The 27,719-nt window shown below is 40.7% G+C and overlaps 1 protein-coding gene across 1 annotated transcript; it reads left to right on the plus strand.

The window, feature by feature from the left end:
- The first annotated feature begins 1,503 nt into the window (after positions 1-1,503).
- LOC129637101 (cytochrome P450 2C42-like) lies at positions 1,504-26,688 on the plus strand. Its single transcript, XM_055561071.1, has 3 exons — positions 1,504-1,560; positions 25,652-25,793; positions 26,507-26,688. Exons 1-3 carry the CDS (start codon positions 1,504-1,506, stop codon positions 26,686-26,688), a joined length of 381 nt encoding a protein of 126 aa, XP_055417046.1.
- Positions 26,689-27,719: the final 1,031 nt, after the last annotated feature.

The following is a 27,719-nucleotide window of genomic DNA, read 5'->3' on the forward strand; positions in this document are numbered from 1 at the left end:
AATACTTTGGCCACTTGATGCAAAGAACAGAGTCATTTGAAAAGACCCTGATGGTGGGAAAGATTGAAGGTGGGAGGAGAAGGGGACGACAGAGGATGAAATGGTTGGATGGCATCACCGACTTGATGGACATGAGTTTGGGTAGACTCTGGCAGTTGGTGATGGACAGGGAGGCCTTGTGTGCTGTGATTCATGGCGTCACAAAGATTCAGACAGTACTGAGTGACTGAATTGTTTGTAGAGAATTTTTGCACACAATGCTTTCTGATGAGTTCTTTATCTCATTTATTGAGTCCAGGTGGAGGATTCAGGGACTCCTTCCTCAAGCCAGCTCTAAGTCATGCATCCTCTGTGCAGGGGCTCCCAGTGTAAGGGGAACAGAGTGATCCAGGCTCGAAGTGACTGCCCCCAATGAGTGGGCTCAGGACAAGTGACAGAGCAGTGTTTTCCTCACTGCCCTGGGCTTGGCCTTGGATTCTTGGGCTGAGGGCTGGGTGAAGGGTCTCGTGGATCTTCCAGGCCCTTTGAGGAGGACTCATGCATCGGAGGAGAAGCCTGGGGGCACCCTGGAGCTCCTCACACTAGAAAACATTAAAAAAGGGGAGAGTGTTTGGACATTTCAAATGATCCTGGTGGCTGATCTCTCACAGAAAATATCGTATTTTTTAGGAAAAGGGAGACTGATTTCTTGAATTAAAATTTGCTGCTAATTGGGACATCTCTGGTGGTCCAGTGGTTAAGAATCTACCTGTCAATGCAGGGGATACAGGTTTGATCCCTGAAGGGGAAACTAAGATCCTACATGCTATGGGGCAACTAAGCTCACACACCACAACAAGAGAGGCCTGTGAACCAAAATGAAAAAATCCCTGCACAGACAAAAATGTTAAAAAAAATTTTTTTAATGCTACTTATCTAAATAATGCAAGTGAAAGTGAAGTCCCTTCAGTCGTGTCAGACTCTGTGCGACCCCATAGACAGCAGCCTACTAGGCCCCTGCATCCACGGGATTTTCCAGGCAAGAACACTGGAGTGGGTTGCCATTTCCTTCTCCAAAGAACAACATAAATGAGTAGACTATTTTGTGTAATAAAAACTGTTCAGAAAACTATAATATTGACAAGGCATGAAGTGAACACAAGTGAAATCACTCAGGGAGCTGGTCCTGGGTGGAAAACTTTACCATCAGAGAATCCACCTCTTGTGTTACCCCATCACTCTATCCTCTTTAGGACATGCCAATTTAAGTGACTCTGCAGTGACTTCTGTGAGCTGTTTTCTTGTGAATAATTTCTCTAGGTTGAAACACTGTTATCCGTGGCAAGGTTGGTTTGATCAAGCTACTCCACCAGGTATCAGAAAGATTAACTTCTCCACTAAATCAGTGACTTAAATGAAAGGATAACCCACTTCTTCTCCAATTCCAAGCTCCTGCCCTAGAATGAGTCTTTGGGAATAAGGCTGGGCAGCTGGTTTTAACTGCTTTAAATGCCTGATTGCACAATGTCTGTAAACCCTTCAGACAATGAAAGGGAGAGTCCTTTGTGGCCACACTTAGAGGTGAGGCTTTCACAAGGTTTTTTCACTCTCAGGACCTGAAATGGGACCCAGAGCTTTCAAAAAATTGGTTCTAACTAAAGTGGGGACTCTTGCCTGGAGAATTCCATGGGCAGAGGAGCCTGGAAGGCTACAGTCCATGGGGTCACAAGAGTCGGACACAACTAAGCGACTAAACCACCACCACCACAAAGTGGGGACTTGAATTTGGGTTGTGAGGAAAAGAGAGGCTTTCTTTTTTTTATTTTAACACCAGCTCTTTCAGACCCAAGGGAAATTTCAGGTTAGGAGGAAAGGAGGACAGCCTTCCCCCAAGGGGAAGATCCAGGGAAGGAATGTGGGGCCCTCCTGTCTCAGAGGAAACAGCATCTTTGGACAAGGATCAGGAAGCACATGCTCCAAGGGAATCACCAGCAACCTAAGATTACATGCCTGGAAGCTGGACTTTAATCACAGGTGGGTAGATCTTTGTGTAAAGTCTGTAATCTCCTCTCCACAGATGAAGAGATTTTGTCCAACCTTCCAAGATCCCAACCAAAGAACACAAGATTTTAGTTTCAGGGAACAGAATCTGCCTTTGTAAAGAAATGATTCTTTGAAGTATTTCTTTGAGGTTTTTAAAGTTACTTTCTGTAGGTCTTAAGGAAAATCCCACTTCTTGCTCCAAGCCACAATCTGCCTTGACAGGTAATACCTCCAGGCACTCCCTTTTTTTATGCTGATAAAGTTCAGATATTTAATATCCTTTTCCCCCAACATATTGATATACTCTTTCAGAGGAGCCTTATTTAGTCTGGAAAATTTTATGATGACATGTCAGGTGGGTTTTTATTTCTCTTCCTCAGCCACATTTGTGTAGGATGCATTCACTTTGATTTGAATGGTTAAATGAGCACTTGACTTGCAACCTATCTCCAAAGTCCTCTGGGCGTCCTAGATGGCTCATGTGGTAAAGAATCTGTCTGCAATGCACAAGACCTGGGTTCAAACCCTGGACCAGGAAGATCCCCTGGAGGAGGGCATAGCAACCCACTCCAGCATTCTTGCCCGGAGTATCCCATGGACAGAGGAACCTGGCGGGCTACAGTTCATGGGGTCACAGAGCTGGACACTACTGAGTCAATAATGCTTCAACATCCTACTAGATGTTTTTGCCACATCATTAACTTTTACTCTGTCCCTTGATTTCATGTTACCTACTGTACCCACTCCCACATCCAGCAGAGAAGCTGCCTGGAATTTGACCTTCAGCCAGCTTCCTGAAGTGGTGTGACTGGACTCTCAACACAGGACCTGGAGCTCATCTTAGAGACTCTGAGGCTTTTTTCAGTTTGTAATAGTTTCAGTACATAGGGTTGGGCTAGTCTTGATGCCTTATTTGTATTTAAAATGTTTTATCATCTTAAGTGTAAAGAGTAAAAGGACAGATTCTGATTCTCATGGATTCTACTGGAGGGTTTCTTTGAAGAAGGAGGGAAGTGCAGATCTTCTGTCTGGGATGTGTCTATTTATGGTATAACTGAGCATGACCCTCTGGAGCCTTCCCCTGAATCCTCTGCTTTAGCTCCTCTCTGAATTACCTAGTTATTAGTATTTGATGCACATTTCCTGAGTTGTTTTGCAGATGTGAATCCCCCTTACCAACAAATGGGGGAACCGATTGATGACCATAAGCACATACATAGACCCAGGCCAGCTGGAGCATAAGGGCTGATAATATTAACCCCTGTGACACCACTCTGCTACCTCATCATCAGCCAGTCAGAGAACTGTGTGCAAGACTGATCACATACCCTGCAGATGGCATCCTGCCCCCTGCCCCACTGCACCTGCCCTTTAAAAAAAGGCTTTGCCAAAACTCATTAGGGAGCTCAAGGCTTTTTAGGATATGAACCACCTCAAGTTGCAATAAATCTTTCTCTGCTCCAAATTCCAGCCTTCCTGTTTGTTTGGCCTCACCGTGCATCAGGCACACAAACTTGCATTAACAATGGTTGTGGGATGAATCAATAAGGAAGGAAATGAGTGAGCCAGGGACAAAGCCATCATTGGCTGATGCTGAGGTTGCACAGTGAACTCTGAACTCTGCAGAAGTTTCCCCTAAGTACAGCTTAAAACCCTGCTGGAAAAGCACACACTCATGGGAGGTTTGGGGGATAATGTAAACCAGACTCATACCACCCCCAGAATGGGCCCTCTATTCATGAGAAGCTGAGAGTCTCATGTCCAAATGTGAAAACTGAAAATTAAAGAGCCTGCGCTTCTCCCTAAACTTCTGAGCTTGCCCTTCTGTGGGGTCTAGAACAGGTCAGGCCAGTGGATGCCACTAGCCTGGGAGACAGGCAGTTCTGTCTTTCTGTCACTTCAACCCATGGTCCCCAGACATCGTATAGATCTTATGTGTACCTGTCTTTTTCCAAAGCGGGTGTACTTTTACATTTTTCTTAGAATCTGACAGTACTGGGTTTCCCACATCTTTGCCAATTATCATTTTTGAAATTTAGCATTTTTCATGAAGTGTGAGTCCCTGATGAATAATTATGCCATATTACTTTTTTCATATACTCCTTGCACTTCCATTTTTCTTTCTTTGTGAATTATCATTACAAGATATGCACTTAAAAAAATTTATTTGGCTGTGTCGGGTCTTGTTGAGGTCCTTTAATGGACCGGAACCCAGTGGTCCAGAGTCGACCAATAAGAAAGTAAAGGAGAAAGAGGCTGATATTCTTTGGTTTATGCAAAAAGCCAATAAAGGTCCTGGCACAGGGCTTGCCCTGTTCATGGAGGCCTCAGGCGCCCTCTTGATGGGGTGAAGGTGCAGAGCACCTTCTCGAGAGGGTCTTAGAATCCCGGGCAGGAAAGTGAATTCAGAGAGTCTCTGTGCTCCAAAGAAATAGCCTGAGAGAGAGAGAGAGAGAGAGAGAGAAAGAGAGAGAGAGAGAAAGAAAGAAAGAAAGAAAGACACAGGGATACGGTCATAAGTACCCTCTTCCTTCTTGTGAACCATACGGTAAAAGTGATTATTTACAACTATCTCTCTCTTTAATATGGATTGCCTATGTTTTGTAAGTCTGGAATTTTAATCTTTATCTTTGCTGAGAATAACTACAGTATATATGCCCACACCATGTTGTTTAAAACACCTTTGGTCCATCAGAGCTTTGGTCCCTGTGTCTCTCTCTCTCTCTCTCTCTCTCTCTCTTTTTCAGGCTGATCCCCTGGAGCACAGAGGCTCTCTGAGTTCACTTTCCTGCCTGGGCTTCTAAGACCCTCTCGAGAAGGTGCTCTGCACCTTCACCCCATCAAGAGGGCGCCTGAGGCCTCCGTGAACAAAGCAAGCCCCGTGTCAGGGGCTTTATTGGCTTTCTGTATAAACCAAGGAATATCAGCCTCTTTCTGTCTCCTTTACTTTTTTGTCAGTCAACTCTGGACCACTGGGTTCTGGTCCATTAAAGGACCTAAAACAGGGTCTTTTTTTTAAATTTATTTATTTTAATTGGAAGTTAATTAATTGTGGCATGTGAGTGTGAGATCTTTAGTTGAGGCATGCAGAATCTAGTTCCCTGACCATGGATCAAACCTGGACCCCCTGCATTGGGAGCATGGAGTCTTAGCCACTGGATCATAAGGGAAGTCCCATGAGCTACCTTGGTTTGGGGTGGGGATGAAGGTGCAGAGGCAGAGTATGAGACAACCAGGGGAGGGGACTTAGCATGAAGTAGGGTGAAGAGAGCACTCCCACTGAGGGACATCCCAGGATGGAGTATCATAGCCAAGAGAGGTAAGAAGGGCACCCACATGGAGCAGGTGGGGGAGCTACCTTATTTGAAAAGTCATAGCCCATCCACTTTGATGAGAAGAGGCTGACAAATACTAACCTAACCAAGTAATCAAAACAAATAGCATCCATAACGAACAGATTGAAACTGTCACCTCACAGGATGCAGTAAACAGAAAAAACATTATTTTGTAATATTCCTGTCAAAGATACACAACCTGAATCTAATCATGAGGAAACATCAGATCAGATCAGTCGCTCAGTCATGTCCGACTCTGCGACCCCATGAATCGCAGCACACCAGGCCTCCCTGTCCCTCACCAACTCACAGAGTTCACTGACTCACGTCCATCGAGTCAGTGATGCCATCCAGCCATCTCATCGTCTGTCGTCCCCTTTTCCTCCTGCCCCCAATCCCTCCCAGCATCAGAGTCTTTTCCAATGAGTCAACTCTTCGCATGAGGTGGCCAAAGTACTGGAGTTTCAGCTTTAGCATCACTCCTTCCAAAGAAATCCCAGGGCTGATCTCCTTCAGAATGGACTGGTTGGATCTCCTTGCAGACCAAGGGACTCTCAAGAGTCTTCTCCAACACCACACTTCAAAAGCATCAGTTCTTCGGTGCTCAACCTTCTTCACAGTCCAACTCTCACATCCATACATGACCACAGGAAAAACCATAGCCTTAACTAGACGAACCTTTGTTGGCAAAGTAATGTCTCTGCTTTTGAATATGCTGTCTAGGTTGGTCATAACTTTCCTTCCAAGGAGTAAGCGTCTTTTAATTTCATGGCTGCAGTCACCATCTGTAGTGATTTTGGAGCCCAGAAAAATAAAGTCTGACACTGTTTCCACTGTTTCCCCATCTATTTCCCATGAAGTGGTGGGACCAGATGCCATGATCTTCATTTTCTGAATGTTGAGCTTTAAGCCAACTTTTTCACTCTCCACTTTCACTTTCATCAGAAGCTTTTGAGTTCCTCTTCACTTTCTGCCATAAAGGTGGTGTCATCCACATATCTGAGGTTATTGATATTTCTCCTGGCAATCTTGATTCCAGCTTGTGTTTCTTCCAGTCTAGCATTTCTCATGATGTACTCTGCATATAAGTTAAATAAACAGGGTGACAATATACAGCCTTGACGAACTCCTTTTCCTATTTGGAACCAGTCTGTTGTTCCATGTCCAGTTCTAACTGTTGCTTCCTGGCCTGCATACAAATTTCTCAAGAGGCAGATCAGGTGGTCTGTCTGGTATTCCCATCTCTTTCAGAATTTTCCACCGTTTATTGTGATCCACACAGTCAAAGGCTTTGGCATAGTCAATAAAGCAGAAATAGATGTTCTTCTGGAACTCTCTTGCTTTTTCTATGATCCAGCGGATGTTGGCAATTTGATCTCTGGTTCCTCTGCCTTTTCTAAAACCAGCTTGAACATCAGGAAGTTCATGGCTCACATATTGCTGAAGCCTGGCTTGGAGAATTTTGAGCATTACTTTACTAGCATGTGAGATGAGTGCAATTGTGCGGTAGTTTGAGCATTCTTTGGCATTGCCTTTCTTTGGGATTGGAATGAAACTGACTTTTTCCAGTCCTGTGGCCACTGCTGAGTTTTCCAAATTTGCTGGCATATTGAGTGCAGCACTTTCACAGCATCATCTTTCAGGATTTGGAATAGCAACTGGAATTCCATCACCTCCACTAGCTTTGTTCGTAGTGATGCTTTCTAAGGCCCACTTGACTTCACATTTCAGGATGTCTGGCTCTAGGTCAGTGATCACACCATCGTGATTATCTGGGTCATGAAGATCTTTTTTGTACAGTTCTTCCATGTATTCTTGCCATCTTTTCTTAATATCTTCTGCTTCTGTTAGGTCCATACTATTTCTGTCCTTTATCGAGCCCATCTTTGCATGAAATGTTCCTTTGGTATCTCTGATTTTCTTGAAGAGATCTCTAGTCTTTCCCATTCTGTTGTTTTCCTCTATTTCTTTGCATTGATTGCTGAAGAAGGTTTTCTTATCTCTTCTTGCTATTCTTTGGAACTCTGCATTCAGATGTTTATATCTTTCCTTTTCTCCTTTGCTTTTTGCTTTTCTTCTTTTCACAGCTATTTGTAAGGCCTCCCCAGACAGCCATTTTGCTTTTTTGCTTTTCTTTTCTATGGGAATGGTCTTGATCCCTGTCTCCTGTACAATGTCACAAACCTCATTCCATAGTTCATCAGGCACTCTATCTATCAGATCTAGGCCCTTAAATCTATTTCTCACTTCCACTGTAGAATCAAAAGGGATTTGATTTAGGTCATACATGAATGGTCTAGTGGGCGGGTCAAGACGGGCGGGTCATGGAGGAGAGATTTGACAGACTGTGGTCCACTGGAGAAGGGAATGCAAACCACTTCAGTATTCTTGCCTTGAGAACCCCATGAACAGTATGAAAAGGCAAAATGATAGGACACTGAAAGAGAAACTCCCCAGGTCAGTAGGTGCCCAATATGCTACTGGAGATCAATGGAGAAATAACTCCAGAAAGAATGAAGGGATGGAGCCAAAGCAAAAACAATACCCAGTTGTGGATATGACTGGTGATAGAAGCAAGGTCCAATGCCATAAAGAGCAATATTGCATAGGAACCTGGAATGTCAGGTCCATGAATCAAGGCAGATTGGAAGTGGTCAAACAAGAGATGGCAAGAGTGAATGTCGACATTCTAGGAATCAGCGACCTGAGATGGACTGGAATGGGTGAATTTAAGTCAGATGACCATTATATCTACTACTGCAGGCAGGAATCCCTCAGAAGAAATGGAGTGGCCATCATGGTCAACAAAAGAGTCCGAAATGCAGTGCTTGGATGCAATCTCAAAAATGACAGAATGATCTCTGTTCGTTTTCAAGGCAAACCATTCAATATCACAGTAATCCAAGTCTATGCCCCAACCAGTAATGCTGAAGAAGCTGAAGTTGAACGGTTCTATGAAGACCTACAAGACCTTTTAGAACTAACACCCAAAAAAGATGTTCTTTTCATTATAGGGGACTGGAATGCAAAAGTAGGAAGTCAAGAAACACCTGGAGTAATAGGCAAATTTGGCTTGGGAATACGGAATGAAGCAGGGCAAAGACTCATAGAGTTTTGCCAAGAAAATGCACTGGTCATAACAAACACCCTCTTCCAACAACACAAGAGAAGACTCTATACATGGACATCACCAGATGGTCAACACCGAAATCAGATTGAATATTCTTTGCAGCCAAAGATGGAGAAGCTCTATACAGTCAGCGAAAACAAGACCAGGAGCTGACTGTGGCTCAGACCATGAGGAAACATCAGACAAACTCAAACTGAGGGACATTTTACAAATATCCCAAACTATACTCTTCAAGAGTGACAAGGTCCTGGAAGTCAAGGAAAGACTGAGGAACTCTTCCAGACTGAATGTGACTAAGGAGACATGACAACTAATTGCAGGATGTGATTCTAAGGAACTGGACATAAGGAATATCTTTGGGATATATTGGTGAAAAACAGATAAGAATTAGATGGTCCAAATGCATCAATATTAGTTTCCTGTTTGTATTTAAGTTTGTACTCTGGTAATGCAGGAAAATCACCTAGTTTTAAGACAATGAATACTAAGTATTCAGATCTTTAGAACACTGGGTCACCATTTTACTCTCAACCTATTCAAAATACATACTACCAAATTTCCTATACACTTGCACGATATACCTATGTACATATCTGTATGTTTATATAGAGAGAGCCAACTATGGGTTCATTCCCAAATATACAAGCCTTTCACAAATGATTTGATACTGCTAGTGGACATCTGGAAAAGTGCTCCACATTGTTAATCAATCTTCACAGAAATGCAAACTGAAACTTCAGTGAAGTATTATTATATACCCATCAGAATGATTAAAATGGAAAAAGATTATACTAAGTGTTGGCAAGAAAGTGAAGGAACTGGCACTTTCAAAGTAAACCATAAATTGGTTCAATCATTTCACCAATTATTTGGCAGTGTTTATTAATGGCAATCCACTCAAGTATTCTTGCCTATGGAAAATCCCATGGGCAGAAGAACGTGGTGGGTCCATAGCATCACAAAGAATTGGACATGAGTGAGCAACTGAGCACACACACGTATGTACTTAAAGTGAACACATGCCTATCCAACAATTCCACTTGTCAGTATGTACTAAACAGAAATGCAGTACATTGGAATATCAAAAAGCTATACTTAAAAATTGTTGGTGGGAGAGTAATTTGATACAACCACTATGGAAAACAGAATGGAGTTCCTTAAAAAACTAAAAATAGAACTTCCCTATGATCCAGCAACCCCACTTCTGAGCATATTACCCAGAGAATATCATAATTAAAAAAGATACATGTGCTCCAAAGTTCATAGCAGCACTATTTACAATAGTCAGGACACAGAAGCAACCTAAAAGTCCTTCAACAGAGGAATGGATAGCACAGATGTGGTGCATATATACAATGAAATATTACTCAGGCGTAAAAAGGAACAGAGTTGGATCATTAGTAGAGTTGTGGATGGACCTAGAGTATGTCATACAGAGTGAGGTAAGTCAGAAAGAGGAAAACAAATATCATATAGTAACACGTATATGTGAAATCTAGAAAAATAGTATAGATGATCCTATTTGCAAAGCAGAAATAGAGGCCCAGACGTAGAGAACAAATATATGAATACCAAGGGGGATAAGGGTGTAGGGGTTAGGAGGACTGGGAAATTGGGATAGGCACATATACACTATTGATACTGTGTAAAAAATAGATAATTGGTCTTCTCTGGTGGTCCAGTGGTTGAGAATCTGCCTTCCAAGGCAGAGGACATGGGTCAATCCCTACTCCAGGAAGATCCCACAGGCTGAGAAGCAACTAAGCCTGTGTGCCACAACTACTGAAGCCCACATGCCTTAAAGCCCATGCACCACATTGAGAAGCCTTGAGCACCACAACTGGAGACTAGTCCCCACTCACTGCAACTAGAGAAAGCCCTTGCACAGCAACGAAGATCCAGCATAGCCAAAATAAAAATAAATAAACTTAAAAAAAAATGATAGCATAGAGAACCTCCTGTATAGAACAGGGAACTCTAGTTAATGCTCTGTGGTGACCTAAATGGTAAGGAAATGCAAAAGGAAGTGGATGCATGTATAACTAGGGCTGATTCATTTTGCTGTATAGTAGAGACTAACACCACATTGTAAAGCAACTATACTCCAATAAAAATGAATTTAAAACAGAAAGTAGTGTAGAAAGAGATGTTAAAGTTATTAGATCTTAAAAGAAAAAAGAATTTTCATAATGACACCATTCAAAGTAATACCAGTCTAGAAGCATCTAATATCCATAACAATACAATGCAAAAAATAAACTGCAGAATAGTTATTCATATAAAACAAAGCACTAATCATAAAGCAAAATCTTACCACTATTATTTGTGGCAACATGAAATAAACTCGGGCTTCCCTGGGAGCTCAGATGGTAAAGAATTTGCCTGAACTCACAAATGAATTATCAAGTGAAAAAAGATGGATACAAAAAAGAAAATTTATGATTCCACTTTTTAAATAGGCAAAGCTAAGCTATGGCATGAATCAGTGCATTTCAGGTCAGGGTAAGTAGTGAGTAGAGAGTATATAAGGGCACTTCTGGGTCCTGTCTAATTCTTTTCCTTGACCTGTATGTTGGCTGCACAGTATATGTTCACATGATAATTCACCAAGCTGTACATTTAAGACATAGGCAACCTTCTCTAGGTATATTATGCTTCAATGAAAATGGTTATTTAAAAAGAAACTTTCAACTTACAATTCTGCCCAAGCTTTGACTGTGGAGGACTTCAGGTTGATGTCCTCCTGGACACCCTTGGTGGTTTAGTTGCTAAGTCGTGCCCAACTCTTGCGACTCCATGGACTGTAACCCACTGGGTTCCCCTGTCCATGGAATTTTCCAGGCAAGAATACTGGAGTGGATTGCCATTTCCTTCACAGGGGATCTTTCCCGACCCAGGAATCAAACCCAGGTCTCCTGCATTGCAGGCAGATTCTTTACTGACTGAACTACAAGGGAAGGAAGGTTCTGGACACCCATAAGAAATCTCTTTGATGGGAGAAATTCTTGAACTGGGTGTTGGGAAACCTAGACCCTAAGATAGGGACTTGTACTGATATGTTGGTGCCAATCCACGTCACTAAGTCAGAAATTCCTAAAAATAAAGTAGGAATGAGACTAGTGGTTTTCTGAGACCCTCCTGCCTCTGAAATATCTATGATTCTTTCATTCTACAGAAAGACAAAGGATCAACAGAAACCTTCCCAGATGGAGGGAGGATCAGGGCAGAGTAATAAAATGATTACTGTGAAGAGAGCAACTCAGCTTTTTTTTTGTTTTTAAATCCAAAATAAAGTACTTTGGCTCTTTCAGAGTGTACACTATGTGATTCAGGTAGCAAATCACAGCTCTTTGTCCTGGGTAAAAAATTCATTGCTACCTGGGCTTATTCAAGTCCCAAAGGTTGTAAAACCAACATTTCTGATTCTTATTTTAATCAACTGATGCTGTAATTATTTACTCAGTGTTTATTTTAAACATCACTGATTCCAGGTCATGGAATACTGAATTACAGTACACACTCAGTACATGTTGGTGACCTTGCTTAACTGAATGCTTGCTTTGTTGTTGTTCAGTTGCTAAGTTGTGTCCAACTCTTTGTGACCCCATGGACTACAGTCTTCCCTGTCCTTCATTATCTCCAGGAGTTTACTCAAACTCATGTCATTGAGCAAATGATGGCATCCAACCATCTCGTCCTCTGTCGCCCCCTTCTCCTCCTGCCTTCAATCTTTCCCAGCATCAGGGTTTACTTAGAGGGAAGCATACAGGCCTTAGAGGAATTCACCCCCAGCTCTACTGCTGCAGACACCATGTCCTTGGCCAAAGTATTAAATTTCTAAGACCCAGCTTCTTCATCCTTAGAATAGGAATGATTTTATGTTAGGCAAAGTTAATCAAGAGAATCTGAAGGGATATGATAGGTATGAAAATTTTCTAATTGTCAGTATTCCTGCAAACATGTGAGGGATAAGACATTTTGTAGCTAGAGTCTCGACAAATCTTAATTTTTCCTTATGAAAAGAGCTTAGAAGTAACCGCATTAGCCAACTTAGAACAAAAATCATTATGATAATTTCCTTACAGAACATGCCTCATTCAAGCATGGTCATTATTGATCTAGTAATGTATATCAGTTCACTTCAGTCACACAGTTCTGTCTGACTCTTTGTGACCCCATGAATCGCAGCACACCAGGCCTCCCTGTCCATCACCAACTCCTGGAGTCTACCCAAACCCATGTTCATCAAGTCGGTGGTGCCATCCAGCCATTTCATCCTCCGTTGTCCCCTTCTCCTCCTGCCCCCAGTCCTTCCCAGCATTAGGGTCTTTTCCAATGAGTCAACTCTTCACATCAGGTGGCCAAAATACTGGAGTTTCAGCTTCAACATCAATCCTTCCAGTGAACACGTAGGACTGATCTCCTTCAGGATGGACTTGTTGGATCTCCTTGCAGTCCAAGGGACTCTCAAGAGTCTTCTCCAACACCACAGTTCAAAAGCATCAATTCAGTATCGTGCTTTGAACCTGGACTGGCAACTCGTTTCATACATGATATCTTACATGTTTCAATGCCATTCTCCCAAATCTTCCCACCCTCTCCCTCTCTCACAGAGTCCATAAGACTGTTCATTTTGATATTTGGCAAAACTAATACAGTTATGTAAAGTTTAAAAATAAAATAAAATTAAAAAAAAAAAAAAAGCATCAATTCTTCAGCACTCAGCTTTCTTCACTGTCCAACTCTCACATCCATACATGACCACTGGAAAAACCATAGCCTTAACTAGACGGACCTTTGTTGGCACAATAATGTCTCTGCTTTTGAATATGCTATCTAGGTTGGTCATAACTTTCCTTCCAAGGAGTAAGTTTCTTTTAATTTCATGGCTACCATCGCCATCTGCTATGATTTCAGAGCCCCCAAAAATAAAGTCTGACACTGTTTCTACTGTTTCCCCATCTATTTCCCATGAAGTGATGGGACCAGATGCCATGATCTTCGTTTTCTGAATGTTGAGCTTTAAGCCAACTTTTTCACTCTCCACTTTCACTTTCGTCAAGAGGCTTTTTAGTTCCTCTTCACTTTCTGCCATAAGGGTGGTGTCATCTGCATATCTGAGGTTATTGATATTTCTCCCAGCAATCTCGATTCCAGCTTGTGCTTTATCCGGCCCAGCATTTCTCATGATGTACTCTGCATATAAATTAAATAAGCAAGGTGACAATATACAGCCTTGACATACTCCTTTTCCTATTTGGAACCAGTCTGTTGTTCCCTGTCTAGTTCTAACTGTTGCTTCCTGACCTGCATACAGGTTTCTCAAGAGACAGGTCAGATGTATATTATTCCCTGCTATTTAGAATCTCGTGATCATTGAATGGCATCTCCTGTTCAGGTCTTAATGCTGGGCTGTGGGTCAGTTTAATGAAGTCCCTGCCTCCCATCCTTCACTGAATCCACACCTATTGTTCTGTTTAGAATCTCCTTTCCTTGCTGTGCATACATCATTCCATTATTTCTGAATACGATTGGAAAAAAAAGCAACAGAGGCAACTGTACCTGAAGGTGACTGGGAGGAAGTCCTCCCTCCTAAATTCTCTGAAATGGGCTCTTTCTCAGGTCCTTGAGCTAGTTTCTTCTCTTTAGTGATGGAAGGGGACAACCTTTATCTGATTTTCATTCCTTGAATTTCTATGACCCTGTTATCCTTGGGCTTCCATTTAATAGGAAATCTTGTTTTGTGAACACTGCAGTGACTTTGAGAGAAGTCACTACTTGTTTGGTCATTCATATATGAGTTATATTTGCAAGTTTGTTTTGGTGACTGTAATGTTAGTACAGTGTGTTTAATTATTTAAAAGGCTTTCTTCCATTTCCAGGACAATGTATTCTGGTATTTGATAAATCTTTATAGGATAAATTTTTACATATAAGATTTAAAATAAACTCATCTCTTTCAAAGTCTAATTTCCTAACTGATTATCAGTCTGAAAAGGCAGAATATCATGCAGTTTTTTGAATCAAATAAGTTACATCAGTAATTCTCACTCCTAGATATATGCTGTAACTACCTCTGGGGTTTTCTTTAAAAAAAAAAAAAATTACCACTACCTGGGACACAGCCAATATGTGTCTAGGGTGAGGCATTGGGAGAAAGAAAAGCAAGAGCAAACAGCTGTTAACTTTTATCTTTATCAGTGGGCCAAAGTCCACTCAGAAGAGAGATTAAAGTGCTTCTAGTTGATTGATCAGGCTGATTGTATGCAGCTCAAGAAGAAACAGTTAAAACTGGACATGGAACAGCAGACTGGTTCCAAATCGGGAAAGGAGCACATCGAGGCTGTATATTGTCACCCTGCTTATTTAACTTATTTGCAGAGTACATCATGAGAAATGCTGGACTGGAAGAAGCACAAGCTGGAATCAAGATTGCTGGGGGAAATATCAATAACCTCAGATATGCAGATGACACCACCCTTATGGCAGAAAGTGAAGAACTAAAGAGCCTCTTGATGAAAGTGAAAGAGGAGAGTGAAAAGTTGGCATAAAACTCAACCTTCAGATAAATAAGATTATGGCATCTGGCCCCATCACTTCATGGCAAATAGATGGGGAAACAGTGGAAACAGTGAAAGACTTTATTTTTTGGGCTTCCAAATCACTGCAGATGGTGACTGCAGCCATGAAATTAAAAGATGCTTGCTCTTTTATGACCAACCTAGAAGCATATTAAAAAGAAGAGGCTTTACTTTACCTACAAAGGTCCATCTAGTCAAAGCTATGGTTTTTCCAGTAGTCCAGTATGGACGTGAGAGTTGGACGATAAAGAAAACTGAGCACTGAAGAATTGATGCTTTTGAACTGTGGTGTTGGAGAAAACTCTTGAAAGTTTCCTGGACAGCAAGGAGATCCAACCAGTCCATCCTAAAGGAAATCAGTCCTGAGCATTCATTGGAAGGACTGATTCTGAAGCTGAAACTCCAATACTTTGACCACATGATGCGAAGAACTGACTCATTTGAAAAGACCCTGTTGCTGTGAAAGATTGAAGGAGGGAGGAGAAGGGGATGACAGAGGATGAGATGGTTGGATGGCATCACAGACCCAATGGATATGAGTTTGAGTAAACTCCAGGAGTTGGTGATGGACAGTGAGGATGACGTGTTCCAGTCCATGGGGTCGCAAAGAGTCGGACATGACTGAGCGACTGAACTGAACTTAGGCGATTGATTAGTTTGCAAATGAAAGAGTGCTAAGTCATTTTAGTCGTGTTGGGCTCTTAGCAATCCGATGGACTGTAGCCTGCTAGGCTCCTCTGTCCATGGGATTCTCCAGGCAAGAATGCTGGAGCGGGTTGCCATGCCCTCCTCCAGGGGATCTTCCCGACCGAGGGATGGAACCTGCGTCTCTTATGTCTCATGCATTGACAGGCATGTTCTTTACCACTGAGCCACTTGGGAAGCCCAAATGAAAGAGCAAGTAGATTAGCAGGAAGTGTTATAAAAGCTTGGACTGCTAGCTCAAGCTGACTTTATAGGAGAAGGCGCCAATGGATCTGGCTCTGGTCCTGGTGTTCTGTCTCTCTTGTCTGCTTCTCCTCTCACTCTGGAAACAGAGCTCTGGGAAAGGGAAGTGCCTCTCCCAATTCTTGGAAATATCCTACAGTTAGATGTTAAGGACATCAGCAAATCCTTAAGCAATATGTTTTATTTTCCTCCTTGGCTTGCAAAGAATAAGGAAATTAATCCTTACTTTTAAATAAAATATCTTCCTGGAGGCAAAGTATTAAAATATAACATATTACAGCAAACACTACTTGTGGATTTTTTAAAATTTTATTTAATTTTTAATTGGAGGATAATTACTTTACAAAATTGTAATGGATTTTGCCATACATCAGCATGAATCAGCCATAGTTATACATATGTGCCCTCCCTCCTGACAGTCCCTTCCACTTCCCTTCCCATCCCACTCCTCTAGGTTGTCACAGAGCACCTGCTTTAGGTTCCCTGCATCATACATCAAACTTCAGATTTTGATCTTTCCATTGCTTTTTTTTTTTTTTTTGGCCTGTCATTGTCAGAACTAGAACAGAGTAATACATTTGTCATGAACAAAAATCTTTACATCATTATAAAGTGAAATCAAAAATAATAAAGTGGATATATATTTATGTATAACTGATTTACTTTTCTGTACAGCAGAAACTAACACAGCATTATAAAGCAACTATACGTCAATAAAAATTAATTTTAAAAAAAGTGGTGAGGTGGCAAAATTCAGGACTGTTGCTGCTTGAAAGAAGGCAAATCGTACATCTTTTCATGGCCATTTGCTATGATTTTTGGTTGAAGATAAGTGATAATGAAACTGTTTCATTTCAGATTTCATTCAAAAAATTGACAAGTTGCCAAAACAAGAGCCGATCTGGAGAGGGAGGTGCCTTCCCCTCCTGGAGGCTCTCTTCCCAGCAAGCTGGAGGCGGAGGCTCAGGTGCCCTGTCTCTCTGAGGGCTTCCCAGCCAACGCACCAGAAATGTTGTGGAATCTGGAGTTGCAAAACACACCTAGGACGACACTCAAGACAGTGGAGTATAGTTTATTATGCCAGCGGATCCAAGGGGAATCAGTTCCCAACAAGGACTCTGATGTTTCTGAGAGGTCCAGTTTTATACCCCCCACTATGTGACTGGTTACATGTTAGGAACCTCTTTTTGTATAGGATTGAGTTTTACAACAAGTACATGCTAGGAGAACAAACAATTATGGTTAAGAGGGGCAGGGGATGATGATTATACATCAAGGGGGGATGTCTCCATGGTTAATCTAACCAGGGCAGCCTGACCTCAACTACAATCCCTGTTTGTCATCTGTAGGGAGGGAAGTCTCCAGGAGACCTGGTTTTCACTAGCAACGGTTTCTACATTCTTGGGCAGGGTTCAGGCCCAGTTCACATCCAGTCTTTAAGATGGATGACAGGCTTCAAGATGGAGTCTCTCCTGCTTTCCTCACACTGGCCCCAACATTAGCTTCACCTCTGCTGATTCTACATATGATTCTTTCAGCTGTTCATTAAACAAAAAATATTTTGAAGTCCCTAACTATTCTCCTTCGTTTTATGTCAGTGCTTAATTACAGGCTTTGCAGAGAGATGATATTCACCACTAATAATTTTAGTTATTAAATGGTATTTTAAAATTACCTCTTTAAGTATTTTCACCATTTTCTCTTCAAATTAACAGGCATCTTGAGTGAAAAGGGTACAAGAAAAGGCAACAGAAATGAATTGAATAATAAAAGAACAACCCATGATTGAATTACCTGCACTGAAATCTATGTTTGGTTAAGATAAAAGTGAAGTGTTGATTTTATGTTTGTTGAATATATGTTGTTAAGGGACTTTATAGATAAGACATTGTTTAAAGTTTCTAAAACTACTTTTACCTGTTATTTCAAACACCAAGCGTTTCATCTGTATATTTCAATGATGTCTTAAAATTGTTTCTGATTTTTTAGCTTCATCCTGAGATCCCACTTTCATCCTGTGCTGTGCTCCCTGCAATGTGATCTGCTCCATTATTTTCCAGAACTGTTTTGATTATAAAGATCAGACTTTTCTAAATCTAATGGAAAAAACTGAATGAAAACCTCAGGATTCTGAGCTCTCCGTGGGTTCAGGTGAGGCCAAGTTCCTTTCTTCTTGAGGAATTTTTCTGCTGTGTTCTCCATGAGATCCAGATCTCCCTCTGTACTCCAAGCTGTGAGATGAAAGTGTGAAGAGCACAGTCCTGCCCAGAGCTTAGTATCATGGAGTGTTCATCTGGGGCTGATGGTTGAGCCCTTTAATGATAGACAAGAAAATGCATGCCCAGAATACAAACAAAACTGCAGTTCAGTCCTATTGACACTGTTCAGTGGTTTTCCCCACCAATTTCCAGAAACTACTTTTGTGACTTCTCCAAAGGGAGAAGCCCACAGCAGTAGAAAGACTTCCAGATTCTTCTGGAAAGTCTCCCATTACTCACAAGTCTTGTCAATCAATCCCCACTATTGACTAAAAAATATAGTCACAGCCTGAAAGTAGAGAGTTATTTTATTTGGTGGGAATGGTTAGGACTCCGAGTGCGGGTGACCACATCTCAGTAGCCCTGAGAAAACTTATTCAAGGAAGCAGGAGGCTATATACAAGTTTGCAACAAAGGGAGCAAGCAGTTTGAACATCAAAATCAGATATCAAGTTAAGGAATTTAACTTGTGTATGAGAAGATGCAAGCCTCTTGGCTCACTGAATTCATTCCTTTCATATGCACCTCAGCTCTATTGGGCCAGATCTGGTTTCCTTGTTCACTTGGAGGAGTGGCAGTCTCCTTAAGCTTCTTCTTGCATTCCCCCAGCTCCTCAGCAGTCACTTTGAGGGCTGGCAGCATCTGTCAGATCTCAGTTTAAGAGCTCTCATTCACATTTGGAGGCCAGGAATTGCTAATGGCTATGACATTTCTTGTTTATTTATATGGCAGGAAATATTTTAATTTCGCACTACTTAGTTGCTACTTAGGGCTTCCCCGGTGGCTCAGTGGTAAAGAATCCTTCTGCAATGCAGGAGATGTGTGAAATGCAGGTTTGATCCCCGGGTCAGGAAGAAGGGAATGGCAACCCGCTCTAGTATTCTTGCCTGAAGAATCCCATGGTCGGAGGAGCCTGGCAGGCTACAGTCCATGGGGTTGCAAAGTGTCGGACACGACTGAAGTGATTTAGCACACACACACACACACACACGCGTGCACAATTGCTACTTAAGCACATGAGTTGGCAGAAATATCTACATTTAATGAGGAGAATATCTCCTTCAAGGGGGAGAGTGCTGCCAGGGGACAACTAGGATAGGAGGGAGAGTTTGATGCTTCATTTGGCATCTTAACCTACAAGGTAATTGCTTTGGGAATGACAAAATAATAGTTTTTTTTTTTTTTTTTTGGTGTAAGAAACATAAATAAACATCACAGGTGTACCCTGTGCTGAGCTATGTTCTACCCTCTCAGAAATCACTTAATTGCTCTGCTGCCCAGTTACTTTATCCATAAAATATTGGTTGTGTTTCATGTGTTTTTAGGATACTTTCAGTCCTAAAATACTGATTTTATGTTTTAGTCTATGAGCCAGAAGTGTAAACATTAAAGACCACCTCTGTGCTCTTTATCACGTTGATTAAATTCTCTTGTCACCTACAAATGTGAATCATAGTATTTCATGTCATCCCATATATCATGATAGTAAGGAAGAACTGAGGTAAAAAAAATGAGAGAACAGATATAAAAATGCATTTATGCTATAAACATGATGTATGAGTATAGGAAAAAATTATCATATTTGATCCATGGTCATAATTTTCTCCCTCAGAGACATCTGTCAACATATGCATGTGTGTGTGTGTGAGTCGCTCAGTCATGCCCAACTCTATGTGACCCCATGGACTGTAGCTCACCAGGCTTCTCTGTCCCTTGGATAATCCAGGCAAGAATACTGGAGTGGATTGCCATGCACTCCTCCAGGGGATCTTCCCGACCCAGAGATAGAGCCCAGGTCTCCTGCACTGTAAGCAGACTCCTTATCATCTGAGCCACAGATATAGGAAAGAATTATCATATTGATCCATGGTCATAGTTTTCTCCCTCAAATACATCTGTCAACATAGAAAATTATATATTTGTGAATTGAAAATTTCTCTCAATACAGAGACCATATTATATTAATATTTATACCACAGTTGCTCACCAGGGCTTGGCATATTAAGTAAACCTTAACTAACTGTTTTTCTTTTTTTAATATAAATTTATTTGTTATAATTGGAGGCTAATTACTTTAAAATATTGTATTGGTTTTGCCACACATCAACAAGAATCCACCACAGGTGTACACATGTTCCCCATCAAACACCCCTCCCACCTCCCTCCCCGTACCATCCCTCTGGGTCATCCCAGTGCACCAGCCCCAACCATCCTGTATCCTGCATAGAACCTGGACTGGCGATTCATTTCACATATGATATTATACATGTTTCAATGTCATTCTCCCAAATCAACCCACCCTCTCCCTCTCCCTCTCCCTCTCCCACAGAGTCCAAAAGACTGTTCTATGCATCTGTGTCTCTTTTGCTGTCTCACATACAGGATTATCGATACCATCTTTCTAAATTCCATATATATGCATTAGTATACTGTATTGGTGTTTTTCATTCTGGCTTACTTTACTCTGTATGATAGGCTCCAGTTTCATCCATCTCATTAGAACTGATTCAAATGTGTTCTTTTAATGGCTGAGTAATACTCCATTGTGTATATGTACCACTGCTTTCTTATCCATTTGTTTGCTGATGGACATCTAGGTTGCTTCCATGTCCTGGCTATTATAAACAGTGCTGTGATGAACATTGGGGTACATGTGTCTCTTTCAATTCTGGTTTCCTCGGTGTGTATGCCCAGTAGTGGGATTGCTGGATCATATGGCAGTTCTATTTCCAGTTTTTTACAGACTCTCCACACTGTTCTCCATAGAGGCTGTACTAGTTTGCATTCCCACCGACAGTGTAAAAGGGTTCCCTTTTCTCCACACCCTCTCCAGCATTTATTGCTTGTAGACTTTTGGATACCAGCCATTCTGATGGGCGTGAAATGGTACCTCATTGTGGTTTTGATTTGCATTTCTCTGATAATGAGTGATGTTGAGCATCTTTTTATGTGTTTGTTAGCCATCTCTATGTCTTCTTTGGAGAAATGTCTGTTTAGTTCTTTGGCCCACTTTTTGATTGGGTCGTTTATTTTCTGGAATTGAGCTGCAGGAGTTGCTTGTATAGTTTTGAGATTAGTTTTTTTGTCAGTTACTTCATTTGCTATTATTTTCTCCCATTCTGAAGGCTGTCTTTTCACCTTGCTTATAGTTTCCCTTGTTGTGCAGAAGCTTTTAAGTTTAATTAGGTCCCATTTGTTTATTTTTGCTTTTATTTCCAATATTCTGGGAGGTGGGTCATTAGAGGATCCTTCTGTGATTTATGTCAGAGAGTGTTTGCCTATGTTCTCCTCCAGGAGTTTTATAGTTTCTGGTCTTACGTTTAGATCTTTAATCCATTTTGAGTTTATTTTTGTGTATGGTGTTAGAAAGTGTTCTAATTCCATTCTTTTACAAGTGGTTGACCAGTTTTCTCAGCACCATTTGTTAAAGAGATTGTCTTTTATCCATTGTATATTCTTGCCTCCTTCGTCAAAGATAAGGTGTCCATAGGTGTGTGGACTTATCTCTGGACTTTCTATTTTGTTCCATTGATCTATATTTCTGTCTTTGTGCCACTACCATATTGTCTTGATGACTGTGGCTTTGTAGTAGAGCCTGAAGTTGGGCAATTTGATTCCTCCAGTTCCATTCGTCTTCCTCAAGATTGCTTTGACTATCCGAAGTTTTTTGTATTTCCATACAAATTGTGAAATTATTTGTTCTAGCCCTCTGAAAAATACCATTGATAGCTTGATAGGGATTGCATTGAATCTATAGATTGCTTAGGGTAGTATACTCATTTTCACTATATTGATTCTTCCAATCCATGAACATGGTATATTTCTCCATCTGTTAGTGTCTTCTTTGATTTCTTTCACCAGCGTTTTATAGTTTTCTCTATATAGGTCTTTAGTTTCTTTAGGTAGATATATTCCTAAGTATTTTATTCTTTTTGTTGCAATAGTGAATGGAATTGCTTCCTTAATTTCTCTATTTTCTCATTATTAATGTATAGGAATGCAAGGGATTTCTGTGTGTTGATTTTATATCCTGCAACTTTACTATATTCATTGATTAGTTCTAGTAATTTTCTGGTGGAGTCTTTAGGGTTTTCTATGTAGGGGATCAGGTCATCTGCAAACAGTGAGCGTTTTACTTCTTCTTTTCCAATTTGGATTCCTTTTATTTCTTTTTCTGCTCCGATTATTGTGGCCAAACCTTCCAAAACTATGTTGAATAGTAATGGTGAGATTGGGCACTCATGTCTTGTTCCTGACTTTAGGGGAAATGCTTTCAATTTTTAACCATAGAATGGTGACATTTTAGATCAATTTAGAAAGACTGAATATCATGATATTAATATGATATAGTCTGCCTGTTTTAAAGGGCTTTCTGTAATGTTTTTCAATAATTTATTCCAGGCATTGGCTTGAATATTTTAGGGACAATTTTTCGAAGGTGATTATTGTAGTTATGAAATTTTTAAATGCCTTTTCTATTTTTTGTATGTAATATCAAAATAGAATTGATTTTATAATTTTGATGGCCTGTATATGGCAAACTTGCTAAATTTAAAATCATTTCTGAAAATTTCTCTCCAATTAATTGCAATTTCTATATACATTATCCTGCCTATCTGGGTTAATATCTTTGTATCATCCTTTTTTTAATTTTCTGAACTGAAGGAGAGTTGAGGTTAACATCTTACTATTGGGAATGATGTTTTATGTATATTTTGTTGGTTTGTTTTTTTAACCAAATTAGTTTGCCTGGTGCCCTAGTGATAAAATAATCCTCTTACCAGTACAGGAGATGCAGGAGACACCAGTTCAATCTCTGGTTCAGAAAGCTCCCCTGGAGAAGGAAATGGCAACCCACTCCAGTATTCTTGCCTGGAAAATCCCATGGCCAGAGGAGCCTGGCAGGCTACAGTGCATAGGGACAAAAGGAGTCGGACATGACTGAGCAGAAGCATGGACAATATATATTTGGTAGACCATACCAGGTCGTTTTAGTTAATGCAGAATTCAGGTTAAATCATTGATAAGCCAGAATGATTTCACTATATTCCAATATGTGAAAAGTTCTTCCACTAGTAACCACTTACATATCTATATCCAGCTATCCATTAAAACCTCCTTACTTCAGTATGCATACCTCAATAACAGTGATTATTGTACACAGAGGAATAATAGCATGGCTTATCACTGAAACAATGATATTATCTAATGCACCAGCTATACTTAAAATATCCCAATTTTCTTAGAATAACCTTTCTAGTATTTTTCTTTTTTCTTCATAAATGAGGTGAGGGCCCATACTGTCACTTATTCCATTATTATTGGTTATGCAGTGCCATTCACATGATAAAATAGTATTTGCCAGACTGCTCCAGAGCAGAGGTCCTTTTTTTTTACACTTAATACACTAACATCTATTGCATGGTATATTAGGGCTTTGAGAGTATCAATTCAGTTCAGTCACTCAGTCATGTCCGACTCTTTGCAACCCCATGAATTGCAGCACGCCAGGCCTCCCTATCCATCACCAACTCCCGGAGTCTACCCAAATCCATGTCCATAGAGTCGGTGATGCCATCCAGCCATCTCATCCTCTGTCGTCCCCTTCTCCTCTTGCCCCCAATCCCTCCCAGCATCAGAGTCTTTTCCAATGAGTCAACTCTTTGCATGAGGTGACCGAAGTACTGGAGTTTCAGCTTTAGCATCATTCCTTCCAAAGAACACTCAGGACTTATCTCCTTTAGAATAGACTGGTTGCATCTCTTGCAGTCCAAGGGACTCTCAAGAGTCTTCTCCAACACCACAGTTCAAAAGCATCAATTCTTTGGCGCTCAGCTTTCTTCACAGTCCAACTCTCATATCCATACATGACTACTGGAAAAACCATAGCCTTGACTAGACAGACTTTTTTTGGCAAAGTAATGTCTCTGCTTTTGAATATGCTATCTAGGTTGGTCATAACTTTCCCTAAGGAGTAAGTGTCTTTTAATTTCATGGCTGCAATCACCATCTGCAGTGATTTTGGAGCCCAGAAAAATAAGGTCCGACACTATTTCCCCATCTATTTGCCATGAAGTGATGGGACCAGATGCCATGATCTTCGTTTTCTGAATGTTGAGCTTTAAGCCAACTTTTTCACTCTCCTCTTTCACTTTCATCAAGAGGCTTTTTAATTCCTCTTCACTTTCTGCCATAAGGGTGGTGTCATCTGCATATCTGAAGTTATTGTTATTTCTCCCGGCAATCTTGATTCTAACTGGTGCTTCTTCCAGACCAGGGTTTCTCATGATGTACTCTGCATATAAGTTAAATAAGCAGGGTGATTGAGAGTATAGTGTTTCTTAATCATTTACCCAACAGTTTTAGCTTTGCTAGCAAAACTTGTTTAAATTGATGATACTAACCTGAATTGGTATGAAATGATTTTTCTAGTTTTATCATTCTTCCTGTGTTTCAAATCTAAGATTAATCTGTGATGACGTCTACTGTATTTTTGTTTTCTTAAATAATTTTATTTATTTATTCATTTATTTTTGGCTGTGCCGGGTCTTTGTTGCTATGTGCAGGCTTTTCTCTAGTTGTGGTGAGTGGGGGTTAATTTCATTGCAGTGCACGGGCTTCCCATTTTGCATGACTTCTCTTGTTGTGGAGGATGTGCTCTAGGGCACAAAGGCTTTACTAGTTGTGGTGATTTGGCTTACTAGTTGTGGTTCCCAAGTTCTAGAACATAGGTTCAGTAGTTTGGTGCCTTGGCTTAGCTGTTCCACAGCATGTGGGATCTTCTTGGACCAGGGATTGAATTTGTGTCTCCTGCATTGGCAAGTGGATTCTTTACCACTGAGCTACCAGGGAACCCCTATCATATATTTTTAAATAAATACAGGCTGTCTGCATGGCAATGGTGAACACTAATATTTGTTACCAAACTTATTATTATTATCACAGAAGAGCATATATCCATTTATAAAAACACTATGAACAGGTAACTCCAGACCTTTGTAGCTCAATAGGTACTTTCATTTTAAGCCATAATCCAAATACGAGATGAGTGAGAATTGAAATGACAAAATAAAGCACCTGGTGGGAACAGACACTTGTATCCAAATATGGTGATTAACAAATTGGATTCATGAGGTCTGACACCTTAGGACCCAGATACCGAGGTTTTCAAATGCTGTTGAAGTTCACTTTAGCAGCATTACTGCCACTAATCTTAAACTTATCTTTGTTAATTACTTGTTCTGTCTGCTTCAAAATACCACTGCCCTTCTTTGGACTGAAGATTCCTCATTATTGATCCTTAGAATGGACTAAACGATTTGCAGCATTTCTTCTAGCTTCTCCATAGTTTAGTTTATCTTCATCTCTTCTTTCCAGGGCACAGATATATTAACATCACTGACTTCTTTGCTACATGATGACAAAGAATTCCCCAACCCTGAGGTATTTGATCCTGGCCACTTCCTGGATGAGAGTGGCAACTTTAGAAAAAGCAACTATTTCATGGCTTTCTCTACAGGTAATAATTTTTCCCCCCTCAGTCTTTTAGAGGACAAGATACCTTCTAAGGATCAGTTGGGAGTTACATAGTAATCCTATGGGGCTGGTAGAAATGCTTTCTCCATGATGAGGGACAGCAATCCCAATGCCCATGCACTTTCCCTCCTCATGAGACATTGTCATTATTGGGCTAGATTACTGGAGCTTTGGAGAGTTGACCCAGTTATTTCAAATTTAGAAATAAAACTTGAGCTGGAAACTGAAAATGTAAGGAACCAAATCTTAGCCAAAAAGAACCATGTGTTGTAAAATCTCAAGGTGTGTTGGATGTTGATGAAGTGTAGGTATACTTAGAGCAGAGAACAGACGCTGTGAAGAATGGAAAGAAACATGTGGAACTACTAGATTGGGATCAGAAAATACAGCCAGTATATGTGACTTTCTAGAAAAAGATAGAAACTTGAAAATATGAAATTACGGTTATAATATGTGAATAATTTAAAGAAGTGTTTGAAATAGTCAGTAAATATTTGTTGAAAGAATAATATTTGCTATGGTAAGATGTCAGGTGGATAGCATATGTGTCTACCCTTTGTCCATCAGTCTCCCTAGTCATCCTGCTTTCCATCCATCCATTCAAACATTCATCAAATGGCTACTACATAATCTCTTTCTGACAGTCAGAAAGAGAGAGTTCAAGGAATATGTACTCTCTGTGTTTGTTATTTTCAGGAAAACATGTTTGTTTGGGAAAGGTCCTGGCCTGCATGGAGCTGTTTTTATTCCTGACCACAATTTTACAAAAATTTACCTTGAAATCTGTGGTTGATCCAAAGGACCTCGACACCACCCCAGTTGCCAATGGGTTAGCTTCTGTGCCACCTTTTTACCCGCCCTGTTTTATTCCTATGTGAGGAATGTTAGATCATCTGGCTTCTTCAGTGATGTTGTCTTCAACTCCCTGTCATCTGCAGCATCATTCACCTGCTTGCCCTCATCTTTCTGGAGGGTGCCTGCTTTGACCTTTCTTCATTCATTGTGCAATTTCACTGCAGAAATGTATCTGCTGTTCTTCATACTCTGTAACATCTATATTGGCTACCAGATAATGCACATAATTATCTGATGTTGAGTAGTTCTACATGCATAGGACTATATACTCCATCAAAATAAAACAAGATGATCACTCTCTGTACAACACAGAGCTATTTCTGCTATGCCTGTTCCTAATAAAACACATAACTTGGTAAGCCAGTACCAAACTTTCCTTCTTTTGTGCATATTGCAGGTAAGGGAGGAAAGAAAAAAAAGACAAGGATGTCGCATGGTCCTCATATGCACAGAGAAAGACAGAGGGAATGAGAGTAGAAAAGCTCCCTTAGGTGCATGTTACCATGAGTTACCTGAGGTTTGGACTTGAAAGTGAAAGAAATTGTTTTCAGGAGCATCTTCATCCTGTAGGGATTATGGAGATCACTGTTGTTTTGTTGTTTAGTTGCCCAGTAATGTCCGACTCTTTCCAACTCCATGGACTGTGGCACATGTGCCTCTCTGTCCATGGGATACAATATCTCGGCCACGAATACTGGAATGGGTTGCCATTTCCTTCTCCAGGGATTCTTCCCCACCCAGGGATTGAACCTGGGTATCCTGCATTGGCAGGCAGATTCTTTACTGCCATGCCACAAGGGAAGCTCAAAGTCAAAGTAAGCCAGGAAAACTACAGTTGAAAATCAGAATAGAAATCAATAAGATTGTATAAAGGAAATCACTAAATAGAATCAATGAAACCAATGCTAGTTCTTTGAAAATTTGAATAGAATTGATAAATCTATAGCTAGGCTACCCTCAAAATGCATTGAACATGAATTTGAGTAGGTTCTGAGAGCTGGTGATGGACAGGAAGCCTGGCGTACTGCAGTCCATGGGATCGCAAAGAGTTGGA

This window comes from Bubalus kerabau, chromosome 22 (assembly GCF_029407905.1).
Source record: "Bubalus kerabau isolate K-KA32 ecotype Philippines breed swamp buffalo chromosome 22, PCC_UOA_SB_1v2, whole genome shotgun sequence".
NCBI lineage: Eukaryota > Metazoa > Chordata > Mammalia > Artiodactyla > Bovidae > Bubalus > Bubalus kerabau.